Here is a 21,524-nt window from a genome sequence, read left to right on the forward strand (position 1 = left end):
TGAAAACAACAGAGAACTTAAAACAACACTGCAACTGCACGCAAACAGCATCAGCTGATTTGGGGAAATTGTTTACCTCTATGTAAAACAGAAAGACCCCCTGGTGCAACTAGTACACATGCTGATAATCTACACAGACATGGCTGACAATCATCATGTTGGTATGATTGGTACACAGTTACACTAGATATTCACACAGCTTATTGTTCTTATTTTAAAACACATTGCTGTATGTCAATTACAGCATGTCACACTTTCCTCTCATAATCAACCCAGCGAGAAAACAAACAAACAATACTTTCCCCATATGGGAAATGGACCTGTTAGCATGAATATTCCTATTTATGTAATCCTATTGCACTGCATTGAAGTAGTTTAACCATATCACACTCAAAAACAGTATTTTGCACATTAAAATCTCCTCACACATGACTTTGATATAAATGACTTTGTATTGCTGCTGGCATGTGGAAAAGTGGGTCTGTGTTTTTAGTCAGTGCTGGTGGCTTGCTTAGCTTAGACTAAGCTTAACTCTGCTGGCTTAGACTGGGTAAACCCAGCCCGATCTGCCGGCGATTTGATTTCGCCCTGCAGCTCAGGCTGGAAACCTGTACATTCTTCTATCCTGCTTCCGTTACAAATCTGCGGGGACCAATCACAAACTGGCTTATCCACCTGGCGCGCTATTAGCGGGTTTAATCCAATCCAATTCCTTTTAACCTCTCGACGATGCTCAATGGCTTCTTTAGTTTAGCAAACAAATCGCTCGAGTGGGTGTAAATACCACTCACTTTCATGGTTTTTTTTTGCACAACCTTCAAAAATCGCTTGATGCCATTGCTGCTTCTGCAAACCGCTGATCAATGCTCCAAACCGACACGTTTCCTGCCTGGAGTTTTCGCTGCAAAGGACGTCACCTGGATCGTTGGTCTGATTGGTTGAAGGACTATCCAATTGCGTACATAGTCATTTCAACTATGCCCGTTGATTCACGCTTCTTGTGCAGTAGAAAATACAGAGCAGACTTATTCAATCTTAAAAGATTGAGCTTTGTCTGGTGATAGCCAGACTAGGTGGATGTGGGATTTTTCTGAATATCTGCTCTCTGGGTAATGGGCAGTGAATCTTCTTACACAATAGTCCCAAAGTGGTCACAATGAATTCTACTGTCATTGTCCAACCTGATACACACAATTCACAGCACAGCAGAGTCATTTGTCTCTAAATTGGACAACACAGGTCACGGTGTATGTATACGTTTTCAAATTCAATTAATAGGCTTGTTGTTGGGCATAACTTGCATATTTCTGCTTCCTGCTCTACTTTTCACTGGCAGCGCTCCTCATGGGATGCATGTATAAAGTAATAATTCAATTCGCAAACAAATGAGGTGGTTCTTTTAAACTCAGTTACTGTACCAGTTTGAATCAGTCTAAAAAATTCTTCACTGAATGAACCCTGAAAAAAAACTAAACAAAAATGTTTCTTGAGCACCAAATCAACATATTAGAATGATTTCTGAAGGATCATGTAACACTGAAGACTGGAGTGATGATGCTGAAAAATCAGCTTTGCTATCACAGGAATAAAGCACATTTTAAAATATATTAAATGAAATAAAATTGATAAAAATATCAAATAAATGCAGCCTTGGTGAACATAAGAAAATACTTTCAAAAGCATAAAAGAAATTGTACATCCCTCAACTTTTGAATGGTAGTCTTTTCTCAGCGTTTCACACTTAAATACAACTTACTTGATCACCCACACAAGGATTGGTCATGGCCTCTCAGGACACTTTTCGACTGGGCTTTTCTCTGAAGTAGCTCTTGTAATCGAGCTGGATTTATCACAGGCCTCTAATAAATGCCCCAATTACTGTAAGGATGACAAGCAGTGATTTGATAGAAGATCTGATGCTTGATTTCTTTAGAGCATCCCTTTCCATCCTCTTCAGTAACCCTGCGGGTGCTCTCAGCTATTATGCCCAAAGTGCCCCCTAACTCTGGTCAGTGCACCCTCTCCACACAATGCCTGCAAAACAAGAATTAAGTACTCGAAAAGAAATTGATTCATAGCAACAGAAACGTGTCAAATGACCTTTACAGCGCTCATTACACATGGCGCACATCACGGCACAAGAATGTTCCCGTTCTTCGGACCTTTTGTCTCGCTCGCTCCTCTTCTCTGCCTTCTCCAGGGAAATGGTAATTAATTGAAATCATTTCCATGTGTAAGGTTGCCCAAGTCCCTCCTTACACTGTGTCAATGGGTCGATAGGTATTTGGAGCATACAGTGCACACAGGTGATAAGAACTCAAGTCACACTGTGTTAAATGATTGCCAAAGCAGCAAGTGATAGAGGGGGAAAAAAACGAATCAGATTCAAGGGCAGAGGAGTTTGCGGAGAGGGAACGAGGGATGAGGAAGAGGAGGGGGAGGCGAGCAGTCCTCTGTGGATGACATTCTGGCAGCAGGGGCTGATGGTCAGCACCCGCAAAATTGAAATATTTCAGGTGATTCAAGGCTGGCCACATTTCTCACTCCTTTTTGCTCTCACTCTCTCGCTTTCAATTATCAAAAGGTTGTCTGTGGGAATCAAACAGTCTCCTTGGGGGAGTTCATGCGTGTGTCCTCAGCGTTCAGAGCTCCTTCTCGAAGCCGAGGGCCACTCGCGTTCCGCCGCCTGCCAAGGAGCGCTGTATCTTTAAGAGGCCTGTTACATGCTGTTGATTAGTTTTGCTGAGTGGGTATGCAGAGACCAATAAATTAAATATGAATAAATTAAGAATGTACTGTAGCAGAAAATTGCTTGGAAAACAACCACCTCCCCATTAAAATATGTATAGTAATGCCTTTTATGTCTGGCGACGTGGGATTAGATATCACTGTAAATTAACACGCCATCCGACCGTAGTTGAGAACTTTTCACTTTTAACAAGGACTTAAAAAAAAGCATTTACTCTAGTGTGTTCACTAATTAATTTGATATTCAAATGAGCTTATGAATTATAATTGCAAATATCCTAAATAAGAGCAGTTAAAAAAAAAAAAAAAAAAAGAGGGATAGTGTCAACAAAGATTGATGAAGCTTGCTTTGAAAATGCCATCTGTTTGGAATGTTTACTCCTCTTAAGAAACGCGTCTGTGGTTGTGTCAGCACCTAACGCTTTGCATTGAAGGGGATCAGGGACATCAGCATGTGAGATGAGCTCCCACAGATAACGTCCCTACAACGTTGGTGTGACATTGTAGCCGCATTAGCTCATTACTACAATGTCATGGGCGACATGGTGCGGATGCTGTGCATTAGGAGGAACTCGACTGCAGGTATCAGGTCTCTGCAGATGAGCTGCTTAATTAAGAGAAGCGCCATTAAGGTTATTGAGATGCGACTCCCTATACGAGGAGATGCTGGGTCCGGTGTGGGTGGGAGACTGGAGGGGGGCACTTACAATCCCTTCTTCCTCTATTCCTCAACCTCAAGTGACATTAGCATCTCCTGCACACCTGCAAACTCCTGGAGTCACACAGTGGGCCGCATCTCCGCATCCTTCTGTGCCTCTGACTCCAGGATCTAAAAGAGGCGACCAATTTTTAATTCTCCCTCTCCTCCTCCTCCTCCTCCTCCTCCTCCCCGGTGCCCATCTGTCAGGCTACACTACTGCAGAGTAGGAGGAAGGCAAGCACCTTGTTCCAACTGGCCGCCTTTCTAATTTTCTGTGCCTCTACAGCTTGTCCCAAACAAACGCCCCTTTCTCAGCTGCCATGCTACCCTGCCTGCTGTGTGCACACTAGCTTTTCAGAAGAAAAGTTTGCGGGATAAAGATTTCCCCCCCAAAAAAAGAAAAAATCAATTTTAGAACAAACTGAAGTGTGGATGTACTGGCAAAGAGGAATGTGAAGATATCAGGGCCATTTCTCCAGCTGAACTCCAAGCAAGTTTTTCTCTCGTTTTTTTTTATTCTACTAAATTTCTGCTCTCTTTCACTTTCTCCCTGAGGCCTACAGATGCACTCCTGTAATTTACTGCAGGTCACATTCCACCAGCACAATTCAATTTGAAGATTTCTCTCTCTATCTCTCTCTCTCCCTCACTGATATAATGAATTAAAAGTCTGGCACAAGAAAATGAGGGCCATATGTTGAAATCCCATCCCTGCTACTGACAAGGCATTAGCCGTACAGGAGGTTCTCTAAACAGACCTTATGCAAATTCACTCCCCAGCCTTGAGGGGGTTGAGATTTTCTTAAAACATATAAATCATTGTTATCTTCCCCCTTTTTGCCATCAATGGATCAGTTTAGCCGAAGTCCATCTTGTTGTTGTACTTTTGCTCGGATCAGGTTGTGGATATGATTCATTGTGTACGGGTAATAAACACTGTCATACACTATAATTATTTAATGGCTCAATCTATCAAAAGTGACCATGGCCAGACACACAGGAAACTCAATACGGGGCTATTGTGATCCAACACTCGTCTCTGTTCCTAGCGTGACAGTGCTTCGTGTTTTCTACAGCTCCATCCAGCGGCATCTCTCCGCTCACAACATTCAGAGTTATATAAGTCTTCCGTATTATACGATAGCTCTGGTCCACTTCGATTGGACGAGCCAAAAGTGGTGATATTTGGAACTGGACTGTTTCACTGTTTGCATCACGCAGTTTGTGATTGCTACTATTTGATCCTGCTTTGGCTTCTTTCTGAACTTTTTTTTTGTCCTTTTTTTTTTTTTTTTAGAAAAAGCTGGTAAAATTGTGTCTGAAATATCAGTTACTTGATATTAATTTAAAACAACATCACAAACAAAATTATTCTAATGTACTGAATACCAAGGAAGTTCAGCCAAAGGTACACAAAGTTGTGTTAGATTGCAAGTGTGATACTGGTTTAATACAGTTCTATAAACAATAAGTTAATGCTGTTGAAAAGTTGGAGGTTTTTTCACAAACATTTTAAGCAGCACACCTGAGCTTGAGCAACAATTCAGCATATCAGAATGATTTCTGAAGGATCATGTGACGACTGGAGTAATGATGCTGAAAAGTTAGCTTTGCCATCACAGGAATAAATTACATATTACAATATATTCAAATTGAATTGTAATAATATTTTTTTTTAAAATGCAGCCTCAGCATAAGAAAAAAAAAAAGACATTAAAATCTTACCAACTCCAAACTTATGAACAGTATTAAATAACTAATATTTCAAACACAATATGGCCATTTTGTCCCAAATGATTAGAATTGCAATTCCATGTATGCAAACATGAGGAGTGATACAAACACTGAAACATTCCAGTGCTTGTCCAAATGAGTTATATTGTTTAATATTATTTTTCAAGACCTAAAAGATAATTATCTTCATATCAACTACTGAATTCGTTATCCGGGTAATATTTCACACCTGATCGTCTGTTGTTATTTACATTGCTGTCATAGCAGATCATTATTTTTGTTTCATAGCAACATTCTGTTAAATCTTCTAGTACAAGGATGGCACTTCATGAATGTGCTTAATATAAAAATATTTTAATGAAAATAAACATAATGATGCATAAATTATGTACTGACCTTACAAAAGCAACAATGCAGTCAAGGCCTCATTCTTAACAAGGCCCTTTATTCATAATAAGGCAAGCCTTTCATACCTTTTTGCACCCTGATTAATGCAGTCCATCACATCTTCTTTTACAAATTGAAAACATAACAAATGAGTGCAAAGTAATAATGCATTTAAAAGGGTTATATGAATGGAACCTTCAATCTTGTCCCTGGAATTCCCATGAACACAAACACACACTCGCACACATCCACATGCAAATAGGAGGATTGTAATACAGTCTGAGTGAGTTCTGCTTGACTATTTTAATATTGCATCTATCTTGGGGATTATTCTCTCTTCGGCAGAGAGACCAGTGCTGGAGTGCTGCAGTACTCACAGTATACCCTGCTGCTCTCAACAAGATTAGAGACCCTGCACTTTGACTCCCAATCCTGCTCTCTTCATGGTGTCTAACCACTTGGCGCCCCACCGCTCACAGTCATAGCACATGGCTATAACATTAAAGTGACTTATTTATTTGTGATGCAAGCGTTCTGCACATCTAATACCAGTAGGAAAAATTCATATTGTGTGCGCGAGTCACTGAAAATTAGGATAAAAATGCAACAATAGTTACTGTTGGATGGTTTCATTTTAATGGATAACAATATACAACAGCTACCTGATGTGATTTGGCAAATGATGACCAGTGTGATCAACACAACTGCGGAGGAAACAGCAGATCTTCGTAAAATGAATCGACAGAAAACCTGAAGTCCATCAGGATAGCTGTTACTATTGTGGCATTTGCTTTAAAAGTGGTGAATACTATGTTCTGCTTGAATATTGCATCAAATTACTCTGTTATTGCCTATTTACCATTGCAAAGCACAGAGCTAAAGCTATTAAACCCTGTTTTATTCTTCACAGTCCTAAACTTCCTTTATTCTCTATAGATAATTTATTCCCTAATAGCATTTCAATGTGCTTCAAGATGACTTATGCACCTTATGTTAGATGCCATGAACAGGCAAATCGATCTCGTGCCATGCAGGGCTCTTGTAGCGATGACTTCATCTGTTCCAGGTCCATAAAAATAAAGCAGCAAAAAAAACCTAGCAGCTCATCTTCAAGCAAAATATCTAATAACATACATCCTACTAAGGAGATTAAAAATACATTCACATTGGAGGAAGTACAGTTTTACTTTTGATTCATTGTTTTGGCTTAAAGAGTCATTCGTTTATCCAGCGGGCCTACCACGCCGCAGTGACCCCCAGGAATTCCTCATTTTTGGCACTTGATGAAACCGTGTTGTCTAGCTGCGTTTTTTAGTCCGGAAACCAACAGCTGGATTGGTGGAACGGTGGATAGAAGAGGTGGAGGGACGTGGGGACAAGCTTTCGTGCTTGCTTGAGTTGGATGCTGCAGCTTCTACCAATGATGTTTTGAGACAGGATCCCGAGATGGAGGAGGCCTTGCTGAAGCTTTTTGTGCTTGGCTGAGCAGGGGGTTTGTTACCTGTGTGGGACTGTGGAGATAAGACACTCTCATTCATCTCACAAAAGCGCAACAAACCACACTACCGGACAGTGCTGCATGCTGTCTGACAGCTGCTGGAGAAGGGTTATCTTGGCACCATCTAGTGTCCGTTTAGAGAACAGGCAAATTGTTTTGTTTTCTAAATGCAACCATGGAGGTTAGCCATGAAATAGCCAGGATTTCTGTCACATACCTTTTAAGAGACAAAATATCCCTCTTTGACTAAGCACAAATATTTAGAAAATCAACTGCGAAGCTCAGTGAAGTGAATGACTGACCTGTGCAGTGGATGTATTTGGAGTGTTGCAGGCCTTTGCACCAGACACACTCTTCTTAACACCATTAGAGGATGAGGCTGATAGTTTTTTCTTCAGAGGCTATTGGAATGAAATATATAACACATGAAAAACCACTGGACAGAAGAGAGAACTTTAAAGTATTTCAAGCAAGTCGGTCCACATGGCAGCTACATTAGTATTTCTGATCATGCAAGTGCAACTTCTACAGTACTTAAATTGGGATAGACCAAACTCTATGAAACTGTTTGCCAAGTTTGCAATAAAATAACATGTAACCATGAAAAAATGACACCATAAATTTTCTTTAGCTCAAATCTATTTAAGCAATACAGGAAACTGTGTTCTCTTGTGAATACTGCCAAAGCTAAAGGCAGTTGTTCTCTGCATTTTACCTCTGCTCTAGCTTCTTTCCTAATCTAGCTTTATAATAAATGTGACATTGCCTACTATGAATATAGTTGACTATGTGATGAATTGCTGTGATGTTGTAAGTTCATTAAGTGGCATCCTTTAACTAGATACTGTATTGTCCTTAACAAGTAAACAATAACAGATCATATTCCAAATGGCCGCAGTAAAACACACAGTATTATTTGCGTCACAGCCTTTACTATTTTTAGAAACTGCATCCCTATGACTGCTGTGATGAGGTATTGAGATTCTTCCAGATTGCTCTCGGAAATTTGTCCTGACTTGTCTTTCATGATTAGGGTACACAAAAAACAAAAGAATTACATTTTATTTTATTTTATTTTATTTTTGAATGCATGAACATGCAGAAATGCTTCACTTTAGAATATGTGTGCACTACCTATAAAGTACAATACCCTGTTTAACAAATAATCTTTACACTGGTTTTTTACCTTCTTGTTTGGGATGGAGGGTTTGCTGCTACTGTTGCTGTCTTTGATGTCGTCAGGATGTTCTTCAGAAGTTCTCGGCCCTGACCCTTTGTCCTCAGAAGAAGTGAGAGAGAAGTTGTCCAGTGCCTCATTTATTGCCACACTCTCTTCGTCCACTGGAGCATTCTGTAACTTACGCATCATCTCCTGACGCATCATCACTAAGACGTTTGTCTGTGTAACCGTGGTTGAGGTGTCCCCCTTTGAATACAGATTTTCCTTCTTTCAGGTCTTTCTTTCTGACAGGTTCCACATTTAGTCATCCATCAAATTGAAGAGTGCTAATTAGCTGACTTCTGAATCTATAATATGCATGACCTCATTTGAACAGGAGAAAAGAGTAATTGAGTTCTCTTACCGAAATCCAAGGGTTATCTAGCAGCTCATTGGCTGTGATGCGGTGAGCTGGGTCAACTTTCAACAAACACCGTATTACATTTTTGGCTGTAAGATAGAATATAAAATAGTTACCACACTGGCTGAACTGCAATCATAATGGTACGGCAGAGGCGGTTCTAACCGGCATCGCTTATGGTGTTCCACACAGGGCCAGAGAAAGTGAGCTCTTTCATAATCATCTCAGAAAGTCTTTCCTTAGGGCTGTATATGAATGGAGGCTCTCCACACAACCTGAGAACACAAAAACACACACAAAGTGCAAGTCAGAGCGTCTGATTGCATGTGAGTCTGTGTGTGTGCAAGAGAAGGAAGACAACAGAGGAGATCTTCTTACAGCATGTACATGATGACGCCGATGCTCCACAAGTCACACTGTTGGCTGTATTGGTGACCATTAACCACCTCAGGCGCTGAAAGGGCAAGTCAGTGTGTCAATAATGAAAGATGTTTGAGGCCGGATTAATGTGTGATATCTGATGCGTCTACTCCTTCTCGAATGTTATCAGCTTCACATCACTTAAATTAGGTCATCTTCTCTTTACTGCTCATTTTAATCAGCCCTTCATTCAATTTATTAATCCCCCCACCCCAACCCCCATAGTAATTTAGCAAATCACAGGTTAAAGCCTGATTCCTCATCATTAAAAATAAAATGTGAACGTATGCATTTGAGTGTGTGAATTACCCATGTACATAGGTGTCCCACAAGTGGCTTCTAGCATGTTTTCACTGCCCACACCACCCATCTTCACAGAAAGACCAAAATCTGTGACCTGAGACCAGAGAATACAAGACTTTATGTTACTCACAATCGTAGCCATCAAAAATGAAACATTATTTAACATAAGCACGAACACACTCAAACGTTTCTTTCCTTCCTTGATACCTTTCATCACTAGATTCTGATCTAGTGGAATAGTGAAAGTAATGAACTGAAGACATGCTGCAACTGATCACCGTATCTCACTCGCATTCACTTCTAGATCTCAATTAAAATATTTACGGCCCAAATGGACTTCCATAGAGCAGCCAGTACTCACACAGACTATGAGCACCTGAGCCATATGAATAATATATATGAGGAGTGTATATCGTTTCATTGGTGCGTCAGGGGCGGGCAGGATTAATATCCAGGAGAGATGACCACCTTCTGCCAGATAAAAGCTTTTAATACAGTGCCAGGACAGCGCTGTCTTTAGGCCCCTGTTCTACTCTGATTTATAACACAGCGCTGCCCTGATTCAACCCTCCGCTCCAGGTAGCGGCTTCAGTCGGCTCCCATCAACGCTCTATTCTGCTCCACGCTGTGCCCTGGCTGGCAATTTGTCTCAGAAAAGCCACTTGTGATTCATTTTCTTTGAGAATGTGATATGAAAGGAGTTAGGCAGGAGGTCTTGTGTAATGAGACAGTATTTAAAAAGCAGTTAAAAGGTTTGGGCAAGGAGGACGGTGGGAGAACTAAACAACAGACGAGAATGTCCAGAGGTCCCGCCGTGTTTGAATGTCATACCACATACCTGCACAGAAGTTTTTACCATCTCTCTCACCTTGATATTGACCATATCGTTATCGTTGCCTTGGTGACAACTCTTCACAAGAATGTTTTCCAGTTTGAGGTCACGATGAACAATGTCTGACAGAGAGAAAGAGGAAACAGAGCAAGGGAGAAATGGGTTTGTATTATTCATAAAGATGAGAGTGTGGCAAAAATGCATCACACTGGAATAGTAACAGTTTTAAAAATGCTTTAATGACCAATTCAAATGAAATGTTTTGCACCATTCCCTTTTAAATTGCAATTCATTCTGTCACACAATGTAGTTCTCATGTGAACCCAGCATATAGGGCCCACCTCTTCTTCCCACTTTCATCCGCATCATGATTCTTCATTACTGCTTCACACGTTAACTGTACGTACTTCAATAGAAATGTGAAAATAATCAAATTATAATCAGCATGTGAGGCTAATATACTGCAATCTCATAAAACACTCCAGTCCTGTATACACATTGCAAGTGGCATCATTAGCTCCTCTAGACGTGAGACACACCAGCACTCGGGGACTGTTGAAAAACACACCTATTAATCAGTATTCCTCCCCTGCTCGTTGTTAATGACTCATTAGCCCCATGTAATGGTGTCTCATTGCCAAGCAACGTCCTAAATTACCTCTAACTGCAGATTTCACAAGAAGGAGAGAGAAAGAGAAAAAACACCAAGCATCTTCTAATAAACCCCTCAGACTCAATTAAAATGGGCTGATATTTTGTCTGACAGTTGTTCATTATCTCATTATTAAAACAAGCCTGATTCTCCGTAATGACAGAGGAACTTAATGTGGATGCAATCTTCAGAGTGATTATCGAATATTGGGGAACAAAGGAATCCAGGCCGTTGCATATGACTTAACACAGATGTGAGCAATTTTTCAAACGTTTCAAACGCGTTTCTTTAAAGGTAATGCCACTGAAATAAATAAATAACATTTTAATGATATATTTCCAGGGTAAGGAAGCATCAATACATTTTATAATTTCCTTAGAAAACTCATGAGAAGTATCTGCTGACGAATGTCAGGAGGAATGTGCTGGGTTTTGTGAGTGTCACCTTTTTTGTGCAGATATACAATAGCTTCAAGCAAGCTTTTGATGATGTGTCTGGTCTCCTCCTCAGTGAAGTGCTTTTTTTTCTGCAGGAAATCCTTTAGATCGCCTCCTTCACAAAGTTCAGTCACAAGGTACATCCTCTGAAGAACAGCACACAAACATACATATGTACATTTCTGACTAGAAAGCGTTGTCAAAAACAATCCAGTTGCTTACACAGTAGTATGATGTGGTTCACAACAGCATAGCTGAGCGAAGCTTTAAAGGAAAGAGAACAAAATAGATGTTTCATGTTTTCGCTCTTACATTTAGTGTCTCAAAGACTTCCTCCAGATGTATAATATGTTCATGTTTCACTTGTTTCATGATGCTGACTTCTCTTTCCAGATGTTTCACACCAGAAGTGCCTGCCTGCATGGATAAAAAGCATTTGTGACACTTAACCCATCCTTGACAACCATGTAAGCAGCTCTCCATCCATTACTTCTGTCAACAGGTGAAACATAATGACCAAACACTTACCTTCTCTTTGTTCACCCTCTTAATTGCCCACTTCCTCTGTGTCTCAATATGAGTGGCTTCGCAAACAACGCCAAAGTTGCCTTGACCTAATTTCCTCCCAAAGGAATAGATTTTCTAGGCATCCAAATAAAGAGGGCTACATTAGGTGAAGTATTACATACACACTTCTTCTCCTATAGTGACAGTAAACAACGCTCCAGCTCTGACTAATGGGGACAGAATGAGGGTTGGTTTGTTTTTCAGCTTCTCTATACTCCATTAAGTTGAGACCTGAATCCTTAAAGTGGAACTTAATTTTCAAGTTTGCCAGTCTCTGGAGTTTGGGAGAATATAGTATTTCTAATCAAGTTACAAATGATTAAGTTGCTGCCGCAGTTCATTCAATCTCAGGTCTAATTAACTTGATCATTATCTCTGCGCATGCAAGGCTGAGCACTGCCTGCTGTGGATTTGGCAAAGACAGCAGTCGGAAACCTCCTGAGAGGGCGAGGGCAATCAACAGCATAAAGAGGTGTAATTTCCCTCCAGGCCTGATGAGGGCGCTACCAGATTGGAGGGCGATCAGACCATGGCGAGCAAGGCCATGGCTCTGATGTAAGACAGAAGTGGCCTTTTTCCACTGATATAAAGTCACAGACTTCTGATGGCTGAAAAACAGACTTAAGCACAGCAAGAACAAAAATTTGTTTGGGATTGTGTGAAATAATCATGCACTGCATCTAGATCACGTGTGTCAAACTCCGTTCCTGGAGGGCCACTGTCTTGCAGAGTGTAGCTCCAACCAGCTCCAAAACACCTGCCTGGACCTTGATTAGTTGGTTCAGGTGTGTTTAATTGGGGTGCGAGCTATAAGAACAGTGAGTCCCTCCAGGAGCTGAGTTTAACACCCCTGATCTAGATCAAAAAGGGCTCTACCTGTATGCTGGATTCATCCTCAATGCGAGTGTGGGGCACCTCCTTCTCTGCACTGTTTGCACGAGCCCACTGAGAAGCCATTTTCTTTTCAGCTCCAGACACATTTGTATGTGTCATCTAAAAGATGAATCAATTTGTAATAATTTGCATATACAGAGCAACAACATAATCACAAACATGGAAACTCTCACAAAAAGAGATCACAGAATTAGAGACACTAGGGTCTCATTCACTAACCATGCATGCACCCATATTTGTGAATATTTTCACGCAGGAATCATGATTAATCAATGAATTTATTCTAAATGTACATTAGAAAAAAACGAAACCATACACACAAAAATCACTACATGTGTCCTTAGAAACATGGAATGTGTCAAGCCTGTGTCTGTACAGTAGAGCTTGTCTGTACAGCTCTGTGTGTAGAATATGTCTGTACAGTAGAGCTTGTACTAAATGCCCTTAGCCTATATGGAGACAACTGTGTATTATGCTAATTAAGGCAAGAGCTTCCTCAAGTAGAATAGTCCAGATCCATCAACATTAGAATTAGAACGGGTTATTCATGCGTGTGCACACCTGAGAAACTTTTCTGTGCATGTATGTACTTGTATGTAATTATTAGTGACAAGTTCAAAAGCTTGTATGTTAAACAATGAATTGTAAAGTTTCAAATAAGGTATCTCTTTAAATATTCATTCAGAAGTAAGTGTCTGTCATCACAAACAGTACATGCAATCCAGAGTTTCAGTGTCTCAACTGTAACCCCTTATTAGCTAGACTTCACCTGTCGCTCTCCAATTCACTTGTCACTTTAAAAGAAAGTGTCTAAAGTCTCCACACTAACATTAAGCACAATTTACTCAGCTTAAAAATGTTCTCCAGAGCCAAATTAAATGTAAAGCAATTATGGTGTGATGAGTGGGAGCGGCGAAGTGGATCCGCCACACAGACAAGAGATTAAATATTAATGAGGAAACAGTGTCTTTAACCTCTCCTCTCTCAGCGGCATTATCAAGACCCGCTGACAGGTTCTCTTATAACAGAACTGTCTCTCCTATTACTGACCATCTATCTGCTAAACAAAATGGTTGTGACACATTCTGGACACTCCTATCAGCTCAATTAGAGTTGTGTGATAAGAGTACTAAAGGTCAAAGTATAGCATGAGGTTCCCTCTGAACAGGCCTGGGAAATGAGGAAAAACGATCCAGACATAGAGGACTCACTTCTTGCAGCGCTGGCTTCTGCAAATACAAGAGGATGTGTAAAAGACTTGTTTCTGAGGTGGACGGCAAAATATTGCTGAACCTGTGCTTTGTTAGTAGAGAGGAATTGTGAACCCCTCTTCAAAAAAGCTCTTAAACTTCAAAAACTGAGTGGCATTGATGAAAAGGTGCATCAGCATTTCACTCGGGTAAAACAACAGCATGGTTAACAGTAAGCCAAAGCCAAAATTGAGCCATAAATGACATAAAAGCCCAATTTCAAAAGCGCTAAGATCAGGCTGAACAGTATATTGAAAGCACTCTCTTTATACTTAGCGCTGAATATTGATTAACATTACAGTTTTTCTAGTCTGTCGAAACGGATTTGTCTTATTGAGGTTTGAGGTCTTGCTGAGAACAAATTAGAATAAATTTAACACACCTTCTGCAATTTAAGATTTTTTTTATAGGAATTTTCCTTGTATCTGATAACAGATAACATACACACACCGTTTCAGACTCAGAGTACATGCGTTTCTCGCCAGGCCAGTTTTCTCATCTTTCTACAGAATTCTGTTTTTGCAGCTACAGAAGCAAAACATCTACACAAACACAAGTTTTCAATGAGCACAAAACGAAAAACACATACCCAAGCAAACAAAAATAGGCAAGAGGGTAATAAGCCTCACAGATTCAGAATCATTCTAAGAGAGCCATATTTTTGATGCCTCACAGAATATAGGCCTACATCAGCTAAGAACCATTCCACAGACCTCCCAGATTTCTGGAAGCACTCAAAGGAAAGTAATTATGGCAGATAGAATGTCCACAATTGATCCTCTTGAATTTTTCATTTCTTGGCCATAACAGTAAAAACCCCATTAGGCCCTCGTGCTTGTTTACTGATTGTTTATGGACTCAAATGTGCATTGTTTCTCTTGACTATGGAAGTTGCTGTCTCTGGCTTGAGCCCAAATTAAATGTGACGCTAGTATGATGTCTGAACACACAAAGATAATACAGGGCCTGGATAGAGTTCTCTCCTACTCTTTTCTCTCTGCCACATACAGTAGAATTTTCTTCCTACTTCCTTCCCCTCATGCTGTCTCTCTCTCCTCTTCTTACTTCATTTCTTCTTACTTCTAATATCTGAATTCTTTCCGTTTTTTTTTTTTTTTTTTTAAATAGTAAAAAAGGGCAAATAGTAAAAAAAAAAAGTATTACCAATTAAAGTAATATTCCCAGTAGTATGTGTTTTGTTTGAAACATTTTGAATTTTTTAATAAACAAAAGATGAAACACCTTAAATATCTCTTAATAAATTGCCATGAATACTTGACCAAGAAGATTATTTGCAGAGGCCAAGCATTTGTAGTATGCTATTAAAGCATTTATGAAATATTATTGATATATTTAAGATATGCTAAAAAGATGTCATAGTTTCAATCGCAATTGTGTTATTTGAAGGTCATTGACTGTTGGTTTACAATTAATCTGAGATACACAAAGCAAACTGAAATCAAATATTGCATGATGCTGTGGTCTCCTGATCTACTCTTACTAAAGATTTTACTCTTCTTATCTGCAGCTTATTTATTCATTGACAGGTGCCTTTGATGAAAAATGATAAACGTCACAGTCTTAATGAAGCTTGGAATTACATTACCAAGTGATATAGTGCCTTGCTTGTCTAGACTGATAACACTATTGGAGTCATTTAACCTCATAATCATAATTTACCTGAGTGCTTCACCTCACCATACTACATGATGTTTTCTTGTTTAAGATGAAGTGTAGGTTTGTAATGGACTGCCAATTGATATAGTCCAACCACTCACAACAAAAGTAATTATATTTAGTTGTTGAGCTCGCGATTTGAATGATGTGATGAGGTTACATGTTAAAAGACTGTGCGGTACAAATAATGGCAAGAACGCATGTATTTCTATTTAGTTGTCTCTGTGAAATGAATGCAAATACATAGCATACAGTACTACCAGTGTAATTCGATTAACAAACAAATGATTCTTATGAGCCAGGTCTTTTAAAGAATCATTCAGAGAGACTCTCACAAGTTACCAGTGTGAATCATTCTGATGAATCATTTACATAATGAACTGACTGAATCCATCAGATCCATTACTGAATCAATATCTGACTCACTTACTGAACATCAAGTTATTGTTACTTTCATTTATTTCATCATTAAATAAAATAACGTATTATGGTTTTAACAATTATGAAACTTAAAAACAATATACTTACTGATTATTAACCTTTTGTGAAAGATAAACATTTTTGCAATAAATTATGTTTTAATAAATAAAAAAACATGATAAAGCAGGAGCCATGAGGGAAAAGTCCCCTGATTCCCATTATCACTATGGCAAACATACAGTCAACATACACACAAGTGATTCTCTCAGGATAAAACTCTTGGATATGTGTAAATCTATCAGGGCACTGGACTTTTAACAGGCAGAACCCAGGTGGTCAAGATGGGAAACATAACCTCATCCATAAAAATAATTAAGATCAGCACTCCTCAGGGCTTTTGCCTCAGTCCTAATTATACTCGTTATTCAACCATTCACTGCTTCTCTACGCTTCGAGCAGCAGCATCAAATTTCCTGACAACAACACCATTTTTGGGTTAATCGGTGATAATGACGAGTATATACAGGGACCCACTGCAGGAGAGGATTGCATTATAACAACAGTCTAGCTTTGAATTCCAATGAAACAAAAGTGAACTTGAGAAAAAAAGGACAACGCACAGCCCAATCTGCATTAATGACTCACCTGTTGCAATCATTAACAATTCTTCAAACTGCAAATATCTGAGGAGCTCAGCTAGACACCAACATTCCACATTAGATATTGCTCATCAATCAATGCCTTTGTTGCAGTGCTTAAGGAAGTAAGCAAGCACACCCCTGTGAGCTTTTACCATGACATTCAATGGTTAGCATGCATAACTGTCTTGTATGCAAAAACAATTGTTTAGGTTCTACCTCAGGTTGGTCACAAAGGGACTCTTGACATATCGCTTATAACATGCGGGAAAGCAATATGCACCAACCATCTTCCCAAACTTGTAATGAGGCACACTTATAAACCAGCTGTTGTCCACAAAAGAGAAGCTTTAATGGTTCCCGTCGATTTACGGCAAAATAAAAGCTAAATGGTTCAACATTTGAAAATGTCATTAAGACATTTTATAAGAATAGAATTGTACAATTGTATTGTACAAATATTTTTCTTTAAATACACAATTTCTTATTTTACAGTGAAATATTACTTGTGATTACTCATGATAATAGTAATATTTCTTAGTCTGCTTAATATGTTTATACTAATAATAATAATTATTATTATTATTTTATAGTCACATTGATATATAATATAATCACAACTTTTTGTGATTATATATCATAAAAAAAATAATCTGGAGCTTTTATTATATTGCATTTTAAATTCATCACAAAACATGATTTTTCCCCCAAATCGTGCAGCACTAATCATAGCTGATAACATGGTTCAAAGAGCTGTTTACAGCTGACACTCTCCTATTGTTTAGCTGATGACTGAAGGGAGCTGGGATGACGATGTCTGAATTAGGGGCTACAAGCATATATGTGGATACTGTAACCGACAACCTGCCAACAAGTTGTCACATTTCTGTTTGTATTTAGACTTCCTCTATGTTCATTGTGTTCAGTTTCTAGCCACTCCTCCTTCATTAGTTCATCCCAAGCCTGTTTGTTATGGTTTCTCTCATTGAGTTAATTTGTCCCAGCTGTGTCTCGTTTCCCTCATCTGCTCTGTGTATTTAATCCCTGTGTTTTGTCCTGTTCAGGGTCTGATGTTGTTAATGTTAAGATGGTTGTTCTGTCCTGGTTCTAAGTCTGCTGAGAGTTTAAGTTTAAGTTTAAGTTTGTCTGCTGCACAGAAATCCTGTTTCCTCGTTGCTGCAACCAGAAACCTAACAGAACGACAGACCACAAGTGAATATGGATCTAGCAGCAGCCTTCATTGATCTCCACCACCAATGTCTACCTCTTAGGGATTACTCTGCCAGATTCTGATCTGATTTTCAAATCTGGATGATACCAGCTTCAAGACCATGTATTGGGTTGGAACACAGGGTGACCTATTATTGGACCTTCCAGAAATGGGTAACTACTCGTGGAGAGAATACGTTCGCCAATGTATAGCTTCAATCCAAGTTCCTGCTTCAACCCATGAGCCCTCAACCATCATGGCCACCGACATTCTAGGGCTTCATCCCGAGATGGCTGCCATTCCAGAGTCTCGTCCCGTCGGGGCCGCCACGCCCAAGCCAGTGACTTCAGCCAAGAGGGCCGCCGCCACGCACGAATGTACCTGTCCACGGATGCTGTCTCTGAGATGCTCAGCCCCGAACGACCGGTTCGGTCCTGGTCCCCTGAACAACCGGTTCCACCCTGGACTCCTAAACCAGTGATGCCATGGACTCCTAAACCAGCGACGCCCTGTGGCCCCCTGAACTACCAGGACCTCCCTTGCTCCCTGTATCACCTGCCTGTATCCTGTCCTGCCTATGCCTTTCCTAGTTAGCCTCCAGGGTGCCCACCCTCCCACCCCTCTTGATTGTTTGACACAAGGACATGCCTTCCGGAAGGTGGAGGTAAAAAACAAAAACAAAAAGTTTAAACTAAGCATTGTTTGCTTATAAACTAACAGGAATCAGTTTCATTGTTTCAGTTTCCTCACCAGACAGGTGCCAGAGTATAATATGTAGATTGCTGATGCCAAGGCACAGTAAGTACAGTGTCTGCCTCAGACAGAAAATCCTTCTTGATCTTACTATCAATATGTGACAGTGCACAGTCAGGAGAAACCTCATTCTCACAGGCCAAGTGTCATTGCCTACTGGGAGGAAAATCAGTGAGAGCCTCAGCAACTAAAACCACCTGAGAAAGACTGTCTCCTTACAGAGCAGACTCAAGCAGTGCCTACCACTGGGCACTCAAGTTACGCCTGGCACCGTCAAACCAACATCAGCCAGAGAAGCACATAAGCAGAGAGACTTGAGGGAAATGCTTTATGCATTGTGAGACTTCAGTGTAAAACCAAAAGTGCTCAGTTTGAAATAGGCTATTGTTTAACCTTCTGTACTTTACAATTGCAATATTCTATATGTATTTTTATTACATAAGGGGCAGAGCAGTAAGAGGAAAAATACATCAAAGTAAAGGCCCCGATATACTTTCTTCGAAATAGAAGAACGAACTGATGTGATGTCGTTTCAAATAAAATCAAGCCGAAACAAAGTTCGTTTTGGGATTCCGAAACAACTTGACACAGCAAACACCCTTCATTCTACCATTGGTTTGTGGTGATTAAGTAATGGGTATGTGTGCAAGGAGGCTCTGCCTTTCACATGAAAATCTTTTCTGGTTCAACTTCATGCAATTTGGCCTGTTCAGTCGGTCTAAGTCAGACGTCTGTGAGTGAAAACATGAACACCCTGGAGAGCTGCTTTATAGTAGAAAATTAAGTTGTACTTCTGATGAAATGAGACACTCACACTGTTTTTCATGTTTATTACGGTAAAGCTGCTGTGTTTTAAGCTATTATAATAAACATGATGTGACTTTACTAGAGTGCTGTAGAGCTCATGCAAACATTCACATTGCTTTGATAAGATGCTTTCCTAATGCTTTATTAAAATGCTTGATGTTTTCTCAATTTTGTTTATTTTAATATTGAGAGAGAAAAGCATGCAGCACATATGTACATATTCATCTAAACGCTGCTCTCAGCAGTGTGGGCAGCGTCAGATGTTTGATAACAGTAACTCACGTATTTCGAACTTCGTTTTATCCAAAAACTAAGAACGAAAAAGAACTTAGCCGTGAGTAGCCTATATCGGGGCCTTAACCCTAGAAATATGATTGACCAGTTCTGAAATATTGTGGTTTTGTCCAAAACCGAAGGAAGCTACCTTGCTTCTCAGCCATGATACACAGTATTTTGTGTATGTGCTTGAAAGGAAATTTGTTACATCTTAGTATACAGGATGTGATGCAAACAATGGATTCAGCGTGCCTTATGCCTTCCTAGGTCTCCATATAGCCTACTGGCAGCAATTTTCTGCTTTCGGCCCCAGCCATTAACCTATGTCATAACAATAATTTAATCTTTTCCACACAAAAAAAACAACACTCTTTGTCTCAAGAATTTGACCATATTTCTCATAGAATGATAAAATTATACTACACTGCATGTTGGTTTATAACCCACTCCGAAACAGACTTGTTATAGCACAAAGCCTATTTTGAAGGCCAAAACGAGACCTGGCACAACCAAGGCAACCAATATTCAGTAGCTTAAAGCCAATAATTATTTAAATCTCGTGCAAGTAGCAATTAACTCCCTGTGACCTGTTCCAGCTAAATCTAATTATCTGGCATAGAACCTGCATAATAATAGATGTTTTATTGCTCCCTTATGTTTCAAAACACCAACTATGCTTGGCTATTGAGTGGTTATAGGTGACTATATCCTGAGCATACGAAAATCAGGTTCTTCAGTTTATAAATACAACTGCTTAGTTCTCTTTGTGTCTTTTTATCAGAACAAAATAATGCCTTATTTCTGTTTTATGGGATCTTCTTTTTTCTCAACTGTGATGGACGGTTGTTAGTCAAGCAAAATTCTAAAGTTGTTTTAGTCGTATTGAGGTGCAAAATAGTATTAATAACATATAAGGCTTTTAACATCATGGTTCTACTTACATTACGACTACAGGAACATCTTCATTGTATTTTCTGCGAGAAATGGTCGAGTTAGAGTTATTTAAGAGCACATTAGTGAGATGAATATTACACTGTCTGCTGCTCCGGACCACGTTGCCATAGCAACATAGAGCGCTTGGCCAGCTCGCGCTTCCTCTTTCAATGAAAGTTTACGAGACATTAACACAAAACGCTTTTTGTAAATACACACTTACCTTTCAAATAGATTGTTGTGTTTGCGATGGCCTTTTCATTTGTTATGCCTCTTGCAGGTCATCGAAAACCTTGATGCAAGAGAAGTTAACACTTGCGGTTGTCAAAACTTTCCTCCCACGAGAGGGAGGGAGAACTACGGTGTGGTGCGAGGGACATCACGAGAACGAGACACCTGCACACTGCAGTTCCTGTATGTAAGAACCAATTCAAAAACTGAAAACATGAACCCTAAGTAGGTTACTATTGTCAGTCACGAGTCACGACCCAGGTTGATTCTAGTTTTTCACCAGTAGCTACTGGTGCACAATATATGGTATGATACTTTGATTTTATATCGGCCTATGTCACGAGAGTGCTCGAGCCCCTGCCCTATTTCAAAATTAATCAAAAGTGCCCTTCTCAAACAAATATCAATGATAATATTGTGGTCACTAAAACAAAATGCATTTGATTATAATTAACACGACACTGTGTACAAAACTAAAGTAGCCTAGCTAAATTCACGTTTATTTTTACGTATCTGTCAGTCTGGTGTCGTTGCTATAACGCGTTGCTATGGGTTGCGTCACTTGCGTCAAGTTGCG

The 21,524-nt window shown here is 39.7% G+C and overlaps 1 protein-coding gene across 3 annotated transcripts; it reads right to left on the bottom strand.

Annotated features, from left to right (window-relative positions):
• Positions 1 to 5,717: 5,717 nt before the first annotated feature.
• On the bottom strand, positions 5,718 to 21,132 carry stk33 (serine/threonine kinase 33). 3 transcript variants are annotated; one of them, XM_079867939.1, is made up of 14 exons: positions 20,940 to 21,132; positions 12,735 to 12,851; positions 11,820 to 11,933; positions 11,604 to 11,708; positions 11,299 to 11,437; positions 10,239 to 10,324; positions 9,377 to 9,464; positions 9,026 to 9,101; positions 8,813 to 8,922; positions 8,651 to 8,736; positions 8,430 to 8,493; positions 8,254 to 8,339; positions 7,370 to 7,468; positions 5,718 to 7,080 (listed from the first exon to the last, which is right to left on the bottom strand). In XM_079867939.1, the coding sequence occupies exons 2-14, from the start codon at positions 12,849 to 12,851 to the stop codon at positions 6,868 to 6,870; spliced, it is 1,383 nt and encodes a 460-aa protein (XP_079724065.1). In that variant the 5' UTR covers positions 20,940 to 21,132; the 3' UTR covers positions 5,718 to 6,867. The 3 variants fall into 3 exon arrangements, with proteins under 3 accessions (XP_079724065.1, XP_079724064.1, XP_079724063.1); XM_079867938.1 differs by adding an exon at positions 20,725 to 20,757 and having other exon boundaries at positions 8,254 to 8,493; XM_079867937.1 differs by having other exon boundaries at positions 8,254 to 8,493.
• Between the last annotated feature and the right edge of the window lie 392 nt (positions 21,133 to 21,524).

The sequence above is a fragment of the Squalius cephalus genome, assembly GCF_949319135.1.
Source record: "Squalius cephalus genome assembly, chromosome: 3".
Taxonomy (NCBI): Eukaryota; Metazoa; Chordata; class Actinopteri; order Cypriniformes; family Leuciscidae; genus Squalius; species Squalius cephalus.

Coding starts and splice junctions, on each gene's coding strand:
- stk33 (XM_079867937.1), bottom strand. CDS start 12,851: ATGACACATACAAATGTGTCTGGAGCTGAAAAGAAAATGGCTTCTCAG. Junction 11,438..11,603: donor AAGTCTTTGAGACACTAAAT/GTAAGAGCGAAA, acceptor GCTGTTCTTCAG/AGGATGTACCTTGTGACTGA. Junction 8,494..8,650: donor TAGATAACCCTTGGATTTCG/GTAAGAGAACTC, acceptor CTGTATTCAAAG/GGGGACACCTCAACCACGGT.